Here is a 13,336-nt window from a genome sequence, read left to right as displayed (position 1 = left end):
CTCCTGTCACCACTGGGTCCGCCCAGCTCCAAGTCTGCTTTGTCGCTGAAGGTTTTGTCTAGTTCCAAGTCTCGTTCATCCCTGATGGTCCCACCAGGCCTCAGGCTACCGAGCCCCTCACTCTACCTCGGCGGCATGAGTGAAGCTTTTTTATTTTGGTGAATGAGATGTTTCTTGGACGCAAAACTGCACAGCTCATGCTCCCAATGCTCCCTTCTGTTCTGGAGTCACATATTTAAATGTTCCTCTAAAACACCACACCCAGCAGTATATAGGGTATATGATAAATAGGGGAGAGTGAGAGAGGTGGGGGGTAAGGGTAATCCTTGTCACCTCTCCAAATCAGAGGTTAGTCTGTGTCCACAGTGATGGAGGGAGAGGCAGTGGATGTCGTTCACCAGCCTAATGGCCTGTGGGAAAAAACTGTTCCTCAGCCTTGATGTTCTGGCTTTACCACTCCTGTATTCTCAGTGATGTGAACACCCATGAAGCTGAAACTACTCCTTCTCTCCACCTCAGTCTCACCAATGCACAGTGTTGAGTGCTGATTCTTCCTTAGATCGACAATCATCTCCTTTGTTTTTGTTAACATTTAGGGGAAGTTTGTTATCCTGAAACTGCACTAAGTCAGCCACTTCTCTCCTGTATGTTGATCTATCACCTCCTGTTTCAGTCCAATGACTGTTGTATCATCAGCAAATTTGATGATACTGGTGTTGTTCTGGTAGGTCACACAGTCGTGAGTGAAGAGTGTGTAGAGCTATATTGGGTGGGTGGCACTCCAAGGAAGTAAAGCTTATTGGTGAGCTTATATGGAATCACTGTGTTGAAAGCTGAAATATAATCTATTAAACAGCATTTTTCACAGCATATTTGTGAAAAAATCTTCACCTTTGTGATGTGTTTTGTGATCTAGTGAAATAAAGAATCTCTCTGTTTCTTTGTCATGAAGATGTTATAACTTTAGAGAATGAAGAGTTTGTTTCTTTTATTTTTTCTCTATGTAGGTTTAGAGGCTGTGATATGACAGATGAAGGTTGTTCTGCTGTGACTTCAGCTCTGAAATCAAACCCATCACACCTGAGAGAGCTGGACCTGAGCGGGAATAAACTAGGAGATTCTGGAGTGAAAAACATCTGTGATCTACTGAGTAATCCAGAGTGCAACCTGGAAAAACTAGTGTTGGTATCATTATGCTGTACAGTGTGGTGAAAGCTTATTATGGACTGTAGTGTGTCAGTAGAAAGAGCATTAAACTTTGAAGCATTTGAAACATTATTTTGACATTTGCATGGCTTTTACAGGAACCATGCAAAGTTTTTACTAATGGTACTTTTCCATTGCTAAAGATGTGTATTTAGTGATGGTAAACTAAACTCTAAAATAAACTTAAACTAAATTGTGGTTCATGTACAAACTATTCATGATTTTCTCACATTATGAATGTGAAAATAGTCAGTTTAAATGTTAATTTTTCAATTGGGCTTTTATTGATCCTATATCTTAATCTGCATTGATAAATTGCAGGATGACTCCAGAATTTTGTGGTAATACCAATAACCCTAAATAGAGCTGTAACTAGTACCCTAAAATCCTAGTTATGCTCCTGTTTTGGGTGCAGGTGTTTCCAGGTGTCTGGTGGTGTATTATGTGCATTTAACGTTGATCTGAGTCATTGTTCTTTTCTCTTCAGTTTGTGTGGATGCAGCATTACAGAAAAACAGTTTCTCATCCTGACTTTAGCTCTGAAATCAAACTCATCACACCTGAGAGAGCTGGACCTCAGTGGGAATGAACTAAAAAACACAGGAGTGAATTCTTTATGTGATGTACTGAAGGATTCACAATGTAAACTGGAGAGATTGAGGTGAGGAATATTTGCATACAAAATCAAAATGTTTAGCAATCACTTGAACAGTTTAAACCAAGATACATTATATTTAATATCTCACAATGAGCCTCACATTATATTTCTAAAAGATTCTTCACTTTAGTGATGTGTTTTGTGACCTAGTGAAAGCAGGGTCTAAAATGAACTGTGCCTTCTAAAAATCAGTATCCTTAGAAATGCTTTGAACAATTCAGAACGTCAGTGGACAAAGGAATATAGTTCATCATAACATCGTAATATACATCACAGTCCTGCTATATTGCTAAATCTACCCGATTTTTTATTTTTTTTTATACTAACAGAAAAATATACCAGGATAACTTGGCTTCTCTTGGTTAATGATATGCTAAAGCCCACGGCATGTTGACGTGATTAGTTACAAGGTAGTTTGTGATGTCACAAACACCAGCTGTATTTGAAACTGTCTTTAAGATCACTGCAGTTTTAAACAGAAAATACTCAGCAATGGTGTTGACTTATGAATTTGCACATTGTTTGTTTCAAAGCATTTGTCTTAAAGCAAACACCATATAGACATATAAACATTACAAACTTGATTTTGACCACAGGGGGACTTTATATTTAGGTATTAGCTGATTGAGTGATGTAGAAAATGGTCATTCAGAATAAGGCATTAATATGTGCTTTATAAGTACTAATAAACAGCCAATATGCTAGTAATATGCAAGCTAATAAGTAACTAGTTAAAGACCCTAAAACCAGTGTTTTTGGCTACTGAATTTCACAGTGTCACAGGCCACTGTGGAAGGAGGTAATTATAAATTAGCTGGATATGTGCTGTGGCATGAATATTCTCTGTCAGTCATTAATGTCACTTATAATGGTAAAAAAAGAGTTGTATGATGAAACGCTTTTGAGCAAACTACAGTGGAATAACTGCACAACCCAAGTTTCCCAAAGCACATATGCCTCAACCAGACAGACCACAGAAAATGAAGGAGTGCAAAAAATTGACTGAAATGTGCATTTTAATTAAATATTTGTCATTGATTTTTTTGTACAATTTGAGAATTGTACAAAATTGTAAATAAATAACAGTTACTGTAATGAAATAAGAGTAATGAGAAATATTATTTTTAATATAATATTTTAAATATTTAAAAGTTTCAGAATGTATGTGTACCTGCAGAACCTACTTCCTCTGACACTTTTTATTTTTCATGGTAAATGTGACCACACCTTAAAAAATTAATTTCAAACTCTGTGTGAACTCTCTCTTCCTCTGTTTGTTTGTCTCTTTCTAGTCTAAATGACTGTGGCATTACAGATGTTGCTTGTTTGGCTCAGTTTTTGGGTGACACAAAAGCACTGCAGTTTTTAAAAGAGCTTGATCTAAGTAAAAATAACATAGGAGACTCAAAAGGGCAGCTCAGTGACGTGCTACGAGACTCGAACTGTAAACTGAGGTGAGTAAACATCTTTTTGTTGCAGTCGTGCTAACACCAACAAACAAACACATTAATGTAATATGTGTTTTAAATAACTTGTATTTAAAACGTGCAAATATTGTTTTAAAAATGTGTATGCTCCAAATGTAATTTAATGTCAGTGAAGTCAGTAACTAATCTAACTACAGGAATTTAATGTTAATTTAATGTTACGTTTTTCAATCAAAAGAAGTCATTAGAATTTGAAACTTGTTCCACCCAACATTGATTATTTTCTCTTCTGATTCCCTCTTACAGCCTAGAGAGAGATCATTGGTTTAGCTGGAGAGCTGGTGTAAACCTCATTGGTACCATTGGTGGATGGATTACATCATTTTCTAAAGCTCAGGAACCTGTGAAATCAACAGAACAAGACCAGTGAACATCAGCTGAGGGATCATCAGAAGAGTTTACTATAGTACTGTGCCTATGAGGATTAATGAATATGTGTGATGATGTGTTGTCTGTATACCAGAATCTAAAATATCTAAAATGTACATTTTATATATATATATATATATATATATATATATATATATATATATATATATATATATATATATATACACACACACACACACATCTTTGAGAAGAGCACTGTGTCAGAACGGGATTTTTTGGTGAGGTAATGGCAAACAGCTATTCATAAATACAAACACTGTTCAAAACCTAAAGCTATTATGAATTCAATGTATATTACTATTAATACTGATTAATACATATGAATACATTGATTGATGTTGGTTTAGCATTCATACATAATTTTGTTTTATGTACAGGCGGAACAGAGGAGGAAGAAAAATGTGGTCAGAGCTCAGACCAGGTGGATTATTAGTCTTTAGTATAAGGCCTGAAAACATAATGTTGGGATTAAAATCATTGTGGGCTACATATACAGATTCAAATTTATACTATCAATATGTAAATTTTATGTTTCTTTATAAGAATTTCTTATAACATCTTTGGACGTTTTATATTTTATCACTCTTACACTTTATATACTGTGGTAGAAATTCCCCTACACACCTACTTTCAAATTAAAATTACCCCAAGCTTTACTCGCCCTCAAGCCATCCTAGGTGTATATGACTTTCTTCTTTCTGATGAACACAGTCGGAGATATTTTAATAAATATCCTGACGCATGTGTAAAAAAAATATCCATATTTAACAAACGCATTGCTTCGCTTCAAAGGACTTTATTAACCCCCCAGAGCCATGAGTAGTACACGTTTATGATGGATGAATGTGAATGGAAGCACTTTGATCCCGTTCACTGCCATTATAAAGCTCGGATGTGTCAGGATATTTATTAATATTTCTCTGATTGTGTTCATCAGAAGAAAGAAGAAAGTCACATACACCTAGGATGTCTTGAGCGTTGAGTAAAGCTTGGGGTGATTTTCATTTGAAAGTGAACTAATCCTTTAAATTAACCTGGTGTCCCTGGAACTTACAAATTTATACTCTACTTGCCATCTCCACTTCGACACCTGTAATTTTATTTTATTTATTTAGTCTATATTTCATTTTATTATCTTATTTCTATATGTTTATGTATGTTTTTTTTCTTTTCTTTGTGTATTCTGTAAAGCACATTGTAAACAACGCCCCTTATTAACATTATTAATATCACTTGGGAATGGAAATAAGGTCTCTAGTGCTCCACTAAACACTGTCACTTGAGAATAGAAGTAAGATCTCTAGTGTCTAGCCTGCTGCGCAGCAGTAATCAGACAGACTCCAGAAAATGCCTTAGAATATGCTTTTATCACAGCCGGGAGGATCTCAGACCAATTTCAGAGAATTTCCCCTGACAAAAAAAAGAACAGTTCATATAGAATAGGAGCCTGGCAAAGGTGACATAATTACTTACATTATTTTTCTACAATATGATTGGTTCTTCATATGGTTAATTGTTACTAGGTAAAAGCAAATTTGGATTCCTTGATTCTTCAGCCTGTTGCTAGGGTCATGATGAGGTTCGATATACTGTATAACAAAACTAGATAGTTGTCTAGTTTTGTTTCCTCTTTTGTTATATTTAGACACATAAACTTTGGCCCAAGTGTTGGTGATATTTAGTTTTCAAAAGCATATAAATGGTAATGCTGCAAGAAAAGAAATGTTAGTTATGATTAATAAATAAAAATCCTTAACAATACTGGATATGTATATTTATATTTTAATTTGTATTAAGTTAGTTATATGTTTATATTACTAATGCTCACATGTGTTGTCTTGCAAAGACATCCAAGCAAAACAACTCCTCAAATAAGCATCAAAGTAAGAATTTCAATGTGTTTGGTACTCTGTACATGAGACACTAATGCTTCGAGGACTCTCTTCTCCTTATACCAGCCCAGACTAATTAAGCTTCAGTATTTTCCAGTTCACAGCATTTATGTACCCATCTTCCTCCTCGTTTGAAGTTGTTTCTTTCTCTCCCACCAGATAGTCTAATGCATTTCATTTAGTGATTATAATATTCACTTTTGCCATTGTATTGTATTGTAAAATGTATTGGCATCTTGAAAATAGAAAGTTGAAAACCTGATCATTTTATTTTGTTCAAGAATATCATTGGTTCACTAGCCAGTTTTAAGTATATTAGAGTTTATATATTAGAAAGATTGTCCTGCTTAAAGCTGTAGTCTTGAACTTAAAAAGTCACAACAGTATAAGCTGACTTTGAGAAGAACCATGCTGGCCTGAATATTAGACTATATGAAGACATGTCGTTCCAAACCCGCAAGACCTTTGTTCATCTGCGGAACACAATTTAAGATATTTTTGATGAAATCCAAGAGTTGTTTTCTTATCACCCATAGAAAACAACGTAATTACCGTCATTCAAGGTTCAGAAAAGTATTAAAGACATCATTAAAATAGTCCATGTGACTACAGTGGTTCAAAAATAAAATAATAATAATGACTTTATTCAACAATGTCTTCTCTACCCTGACGGTCTTCTGCGCAGTTGACGCAGTGCAGCGCTTCTGTGTTTATGTCCGAACGGTGGCTCAGTATTGGCCGATGCTGTTCACGTGAGCACCACGACACATGCATGTCTTGCTGACGCAGGAGCTGGCCAATACTGAGCCGGCTGATTTGTTTTGTTTTTGCGCACAAAAAGTATTCTCCTCGCTTCATAACATTAAGGTTGAACCACTGTAGTCACATTGACTATTTTAATACTACTTTTCTGGACCTTGAATGGCAATAATTACATTGCTTTCAATGGGGGATAAAAAAAACATTTGGATTTCATCTTAATTTGTGCTCCGGAGATGAACGAGGGTCTTGCGGGTTTCGAAAGACATGAGGGTAAGTAATTAATGACAGAAATGTCATTTTTGGGTGAACTAACCCTTTAACTGACATACACATCTTTAGCAGAACTCTCGCTCTGTGTGTGATTGCTTTTCCTGCTGTGATCCATTATTCCACTCTGTACTCCACCATATTCCCTGATCCTCACCACTGCTGAGACTTCCCCGGTGTACAGATTATGTAATGAATGCATGAATTATCTTTATTAGGCAGTAATCACTAATTATGCAGATTAATTAGACAATCTATTTGCCATTGAGATGACTTGAAAAAAAAGTGTTTATAATCAACCTGAATTCACCCTACAAATATTATATTTTAATCTACTAGTTAACTTGATTCGTTCTTACGAACAGGAGGCCAGAGGGTCAGTAGCTAAATTTGATTTAAAAAGATATCATTTTTGACATGACGACTTGATGTAGGATATTTCCTCCTTAACAAATTGTTCAACAAATTAAAATTGCTCATTCACGCCCTTCTATCTTATTTTCGATGTGAGGTTTGTGTTGTATTGTTTTCTCTTCACTCAGAATGTGTTGATATGTTTGCAATAGATGTGAATATCTTTTCTCTGATAATGAGGTCTGTGTTTCAGTGTGTTTGGGAAATGAATGGGGTCGCGCGCATATCTGTGGGGTGTCACGGGCGCGCGTGCACGGCAGCATCATCACGCGCAGCATCTTTCGCCCACAGACAGCACTTCATTTCACTTACTTTTTATTTCTCAGACAAAAAGAGCCTTTACTACTGCGTCATATCTGGATATTCTGCACTCCTGGGTAACCGTGAGGATATTTGCGCCGCTGGATTGGAGTGTTTTCATGGAAAATGGCGAGATGGGCTCACGCGTGTCTGCTGCTGATGATGGTGATTTTCAGTGGATCGTGGACCGCAGTGGACGCGCTCACATTTCCACAGCATTACACGTAAGAAACACTAACAATTTCACACCATTACACGAAATAATCACTCATTCCCATAGTATTACACGCTCATTTTCACAACATTACACTTAAAGAACGCTCATTTCCACAGCATTGCACGTAAGGAAATGTTCATTTCCACAACGTTACTCGTAAGAAAAAATGTATTTCCACAACGTTACTCGTAAAAAGGTAATTTTCACAACATTATATGTAAGAAACATTTATTTCCACAACATTACCCATAAGAAGTGCTCATTACATCACGTTACATTTAATAAATACTAATTTCCACAGCATTGCACGTAAGAATAATTTCCACAACATACGAGTAAAGAATATTTTTTTTATCAATGTTACACTTCAAAATATTAATTTCCACAACATTAAACATAGGAAAAACTCATTAGGATGAAAGGGAAATGAACTTGTTCATACGTGTTTAGGGGAAATGCGAGTTTACCAAGTCAGTCATTGAAGTGAGCTACATATATACACCTACCATTGATGAAATTTCATTTTTTTTTTTTTTTAAATGTCAAATAAAATTTATGTATTTTTAATTCTAAAATGAAAATATTTTCTTATAATGTCAGTGTGAGTTCATTTTAATTAGCTTTTTATATAACAATCTATTGTATTGTCTCATTTAGTTAGATGAATGTGTGTATATTTAAGGTCAGTGTCTTCTGGCAGACAGACAGCAGATTTATACGCTGGTTCAATAATCCTCAGAACATTACAAAGTAATTACTGTCAGTAATTACTGTTACTGTCTATCTATCTATCTATCTATCTATCTATCTATCTATCTATCTATCTATCTATCTATCTATCTATCTATCTATCTATCTATCTATCTACATGCTCACAGTCTGTCTTCTGTGGATTAAAGCTGATCTCAGTAATGTGAATATGGGTCACAACATCCCCTCATTTCCCTGTATCTCTCTGTCTGTCTCTAGGGAGTGTGTCAGGTAATAGGCAGCAGGGAAGATCTCAGATGTGTGTGTGTGTGTGTGTGTGTGTGTGTGTGTGTGTGTGTTTCTGGGCATGCTCAGATCAGCTGCTGAGAGTGCATTAGATCGCCTGAATCACAGACACACACCCTGATACACTCTCACCTTTACATATTGTGTAACACATGATGTTACGCGTGCAGTGAACCATGTGTGTGTGTGTGTGTGTGTGTGTTTACAGCAAGTGTGATGGAAAGTGCAGACTGAAATCTTACTGACTTATTCTAGAATAAGGAAATCTCATCCATGATAGGCCTGTTCATTTTCCAAGTGACCTCAGTTTAAGTATTTATTCCTTTTTAGTAAAGTCAACATTTCAGCTAAAAGCAGTAAGAATGCATCAGTATGCCAATATTTATGCAAACAAAGTCCCATACCAAAACAAAGATGCAACTCACATTTTTATCATACAGGTAAAAAAAATCTAGACCTAGTTAGTGTTATTAAATATGATGGCTGATATAAATGTATTCTATTTTAAGTGTTTTAAAACAAAAAAAATAAGAGTTAAAAAAAAAAAAAAAAAAACATTTGAAGGGTTTTACCAAAAATAAACCTTGACATCATGCTTCTGCTACCAATAATAAAATATTTGCTGATATATTGTGCATCCCAAACTCATCTTATCCTGTCAATTAACACTGATTATTAAATGCTGGACCCGTGGAGATTTCTCTAAGCGTTCGCTTGTTATGATCTCCATGTGTTAATTGACAGTTACGATTTAATTAGGTTTGAGCTATGGATGCTAAACAACCTGAACTTACGTAATATAACATAACTGCAGTCGGGCTGTAATCACTTGCAGATCTGTTCTGTTGTCGTGGAAACAGGTGATATTTATGATCAGACTGCAGGGTTATGATTTAACCGTACATGCTGTTCTGTAACAGGACGGTTTAATGAAGCCGAACGGACCCGTGTGTGCTGAACAAGACCTCACAGATATTAAATAATTCATCTGCATCTGTAGATCAGGGCTGTTTCATTGAGCAGCGCAGTTTGTTTGTAGCCTGTGTGTTTGTCGACAGTATAAACACATCACATTCTGTACATTGATTATATTGATCGGTTTAGCCGACTGTGAGGATATTATATCATATTCTGTCACTGATACTGTGTGACGTATGAATGAGGACAGTTCAGTTGAGGTCATTGAATATTTATCAACTCAATTTTAGATTTTTTTTTCACAAAAATGTGATAAACCACCCATTCCAGTGTTGCAGAGAAAGACATCATGTTTTCAGATAATCATCATCATATCGTTGATAATGTAGCTACAGTCAGCCTGGTAATATCATGGAGAGCACAGTTATAACATCCTGAGGAAATTTATTTTACGATAATAACCGTCTGACAGAATTACACTGCGACCCAAATATTGATGTGAAGGTGAAAGTTTATAATCTTACCTGGATAATAGCTTTCGTTACATGAAAATATAATCCATTATTACAATGTACAAATTCACTACACTCCATAAACTGAGACACAAGATGGTCCCAATTGCACGGAAGGCTCCATCTCAAAATAGAGGTCTGGGCTTCGATTATCAATACAGTTTTTATTTTTTAAAGATTTTTGCCCTTAAAGGATTAGTTCACTTTAAAATTAAAATTACCCCATTATTTACTCACCCTCAAGCCATCCTAGGTGTATATGACTTTCTTCTTTCAGATGAATACAATCAGAGTTATATTAATAATGACCCTGATGCTCCCAAGCTTTATAATGGCAGTGTGCGGAAACCACCTTTTTGAAACTCAAAAAAGTGCATCCATCCATCATAAACGTACTCCACACGGCTCCAGCAGGTTAATAAAGGCCTTCTGAATAAAAGCGATATGTTTGTGTGAGAAAAATATCCATATTTAACACATTATAAAGTAAAATAACTAGCTTCCGCCAGACCGCCTTCCATTTTCAACTTAGGAAGAAAGTGTAACAGCTTGTCGGCGCCAACAGCCTGGTTAGTGCAAAAGCGTTCACGACGACCGTAGTTCGATTCCCGTCTCGAGGTCCTTTGTCGATCCTGCCCCCATCTCTCTGCCCAATGCTTTCCTGCCTGCTCTCTACTGTCCTCTCTGAATAAAGGCACAAAAAGCCCATAAAAAAAAGAAGGAAAGTGCAATAGCTCTTGCAGTTAAAAACGCTAACGCTACGTCCTACGCCTTTCATAAACGCTTTTTTCATAGGTTGAATATGAGGTCTAGAGGTTACTTTTATAACGTGTTAAATAGGGATATTTTTATACACTATATGGATATTTTTCCAACACAAATGCATTGGTTTGCTTCAAAAGGCCTTTATTAACCCACTGGAGCCTTGTAAAGTACGTTTATGATGGATGGATGCACTTTTTTGAGTTTCAAACAGGCACTGCTATTGGGGGCATCAGGGTGATTATTAATATAACTCTGATTGTATTCATCAGAAAGAAGAAAGTCATATACACCTAGGATGGCTTGAGGCTGAATAAATCATGGCGTGATTTTAATTTTAAAGTGAACTAATACTTTAATAATTGACTTGAAATTCAGTACTTCACAACTTTTCGACACATTTTGCTCCAATAATTCACCACGCGTGCATTGCTTAGAATGCACTTACTTGGTTCTAAACGCAGTCCATTTCTTTGAATTTCCAGTAAGAATAACATAAAAATCATGATATATTCAGCTACAGTAATATAAATCATATCATGAAATCTGTCATGAAATCTACAGCAAAACTGTTTTTTTTGTTTGTTTTTTTCCTGTTGTGTAACGGTTGTGTTGTTTGTGTTGTGTAGGATCATGCACTGGGCTCGTCGCATTGAACAGGAGATTGACAGAGTCTTGCAGCACATCAGCGGCGCTCAGCAACTGAAGGGGGTAAGACTGTATGTGTGGCTTTTCCAGTATCTCTGTCAAGCATTTGCTCATTACTGTGGGTCTGGCTGGCATGTCAAACACCCACAAACAATGAGGAACTGAGACACAAAATCCGTGCTGGAGAATATAATGATCCTGCCATTCCACCACTGAGAGGCTGCAACGTCTGAATGCATCCTGAAGCTCTTTGTGTGTGTGTGTGTGTGTGTGTGTGTGTGTGTGTGTGTGTGTGTGTGTGTGTGTGTGTGTGTGTGTGTGTGTGTGTGTGTGTGTGTGTGTGTGTGTGTGTGTGTGTGTATGTGTGTCTGTGTGTCTGCTCACATCACTGAGAGAGAACAGATGGTTCGCCCCTCTGATGCTAAAGTCATTCATTTACCCAGAATGCCACAGTGCTGTAGACAGAACGCTTCACTGCTTATGATCAATACGGGCATATGACAGCACCTTTATAGTGGTATTATTTGTCCGGTCATCTTCATATTTTTATTATTAATATTATTATTATTTGAGATAAACATGTTTCTAATGATGGCTAAGGATCTTGTGATGAAAACCTCTAGAGCTGAGATTAAAAATAAAGCCGAAATACACTTCATGTGATTGCCATGTCTTTTGAACTATCCTGACCCTGAGTTAATGCTCTTGACCCTAACACTTGACCTCTGACCTCAACTTTCATCAGTGAAAGTTTGTGTGAGATGCGCTCAAACGCTCAAAGCAGATCATTTTCTGTGAGATTTTGCATTTATTCTTTTCTTTTTCTTTTGCATTTTTCACATTTTTCACATTTTCAGCATGAAATATTACTCAATTCTTTACATTTTTATAATGTGATGCATTTCAGAGTAGTCAGGACTAGCATCAAAATTGGAAAAACTGAAAGTAAAATAAAATACATATTCAGACTATGAAACTAAATCAAGTACATGGTTTCAATAGTTTTTTTCTTACCTATTGTGACGTATATATGAGTTTGCTTTTCAAACAAGAAAAAATGTAGGCCAGGCCCCAATTTTGTCCATGGGGAATTGATTGGATGGTTGGGTGGTTGTTGTTTGCTTTTGGTGGATTTCAAGTGAGTGACAAGTTGTGGTAAGCAAATCTCATTTGGCTCTAATTTTGTGCTAATATCACGTTTGCATATTTTAAGACCAGGTGCTAAGATATTGGTTTATTTTCATTTTTTTCTTTGGAATAACAAGTTCTTGACTCATTGTCTAGTTTTAATGCAGCATCTGTAGGCTCAAGTTGTCAGTGTGTAAGTGAGCGTGTGTTTGATGTTCCTGTATTGATCTGAGCTCTAAACAGCTCTTGTTCTGGACTCAGAGGTTATTTACCGGGTTAATGAGGCTCGTCTTTTTAAGTCACGCCACTGGGTTACAGCAGCTGTTGTCTCACACCTCACGCTGGAGCACAAGCACTCATTTACACGAGGAGAAAACAGTGTAAAATGAGTTTATTTTTAGTGCGTCACATCTGACAGGAAGTTACACGGGTTTCCCAGCGATGAGCATTAATAATGTACAACACAAACATGCAGCTCGCTCGCTGTTTCCTCCAGCTGATGACTGTCCTCTTGATGGTATATATATATATATATATATATATATATATATATATATATATATACACCGTTAAAAGTTTGGGAGTAAGCAATATATTTATAATACTTTTATTCAGCAAGGGTTTTATATATACACCGATCAGGCATAACATTAAAACCACTGACAGGTGAAGTGAATAACACCGATTATCTCTTCATCACGGCACCTGTTAGTGGGTGGATATATTGGGCAGCAAGTGAACATTTTGTCCAAATAAAGCTGATGTGTTAGAAGCAGGAA

The 13,336-nt window shown here is 36.3% G+C and overlaps 2 protein-coding genes across 9 annotated transcripts in view; both read left to right on the top strand.

Moving 5' to 3' along the window:
• The window catches only part of LOC137027901 (NLR family CARD domain-containing protein 3-like), a 30,617-nt gene extending 24,729 nt beyond the window's left edge, over positions 1 to 5,888 (top strand). For 5 of the 6 annotated variants that reach the window (XM_067396514.1, XM_067396512.1, XM_067396515.1 and 2 more), the window contains 4 exons: positions 1,008 to 1,181; positions 1,694 to 1,867; positions 3,157 to 3,318; positions 3,598 to 5,888. In XM_067396514.1, the coding sequence (XP_067252615.1) occupies positions 1,008 to 1,181; positions 1,694 to 1,867; positions 3,157 to 3,318; positions 3,598 to 3,721 (634 nt within the window). In that variant the 3' untranslated portion in view covers positions 3,722 to 5,888. Of the gene's footprint in view, positions 1 to 1,007; positions 1,182 to 1,693; positions 1,868 to 3,156; positions 3,323 to 3,597 lie in introns of those variants that run through there. The other variant, XM_067396516.1, reaches the window with a different exon arrangement.
• Positions 5,889 to 6,835: 947 nt separating this feature from the next.
• cacna2d2b (calcium channel, voltage-dependent, alpha 2/delta subunit 2b) overlaps positions 6,836 to 13,336 on the top strand; it is a 37,222-nt gene continuing 30,721 nt past the window's right edge. For all 3 annotated transcript variants that reach the window (XM_067398821.1, XM_067398822.1, XM_067398819.1), the window contains exons 1-4: positions 6,836 to 6,851; positions 7,002 to 7,038; positions 7,403 to 7,600; positions 11,411 to 11,492. In XM_067398821.1, coding sequence (XP_067254922.1) covers positions 7,503 to 7,600; positions 11,411 to 11,492 — 180 coding nt within the window. In that variant the 5' untranslated portion in view covers positions 6,836 to 6,851; positions 7,002 to 7,038; positions 7,403 to 7,502. The remainder of the gene's footprint in view (positions 6,852 to 7,001; positions 7,039 to 7,402; positions 7,601 to 11,410; positions 11,493 to 13,336) is intronic.

This window comes from Chanodichthys erythropterus, chromosome 10, assembly GCF_024489055.1.
Source record: "Chanodichthys erythropterus isolate Z2021 chromosome 10, ASM2448905v1, whole genome shotgun sequence".
NCBI lineage: Eukaryota > Metazoa > Chordata > Actinopteri > Cypriniformes > Xenocyprididae > Chanodichthys > Chanodichthys erythropterus.
The sequence above is the reverse complement of the archived record's forward strand: the minus strand, read 5'-3'. Positions and strand labels throughout refer to the sequence as shown.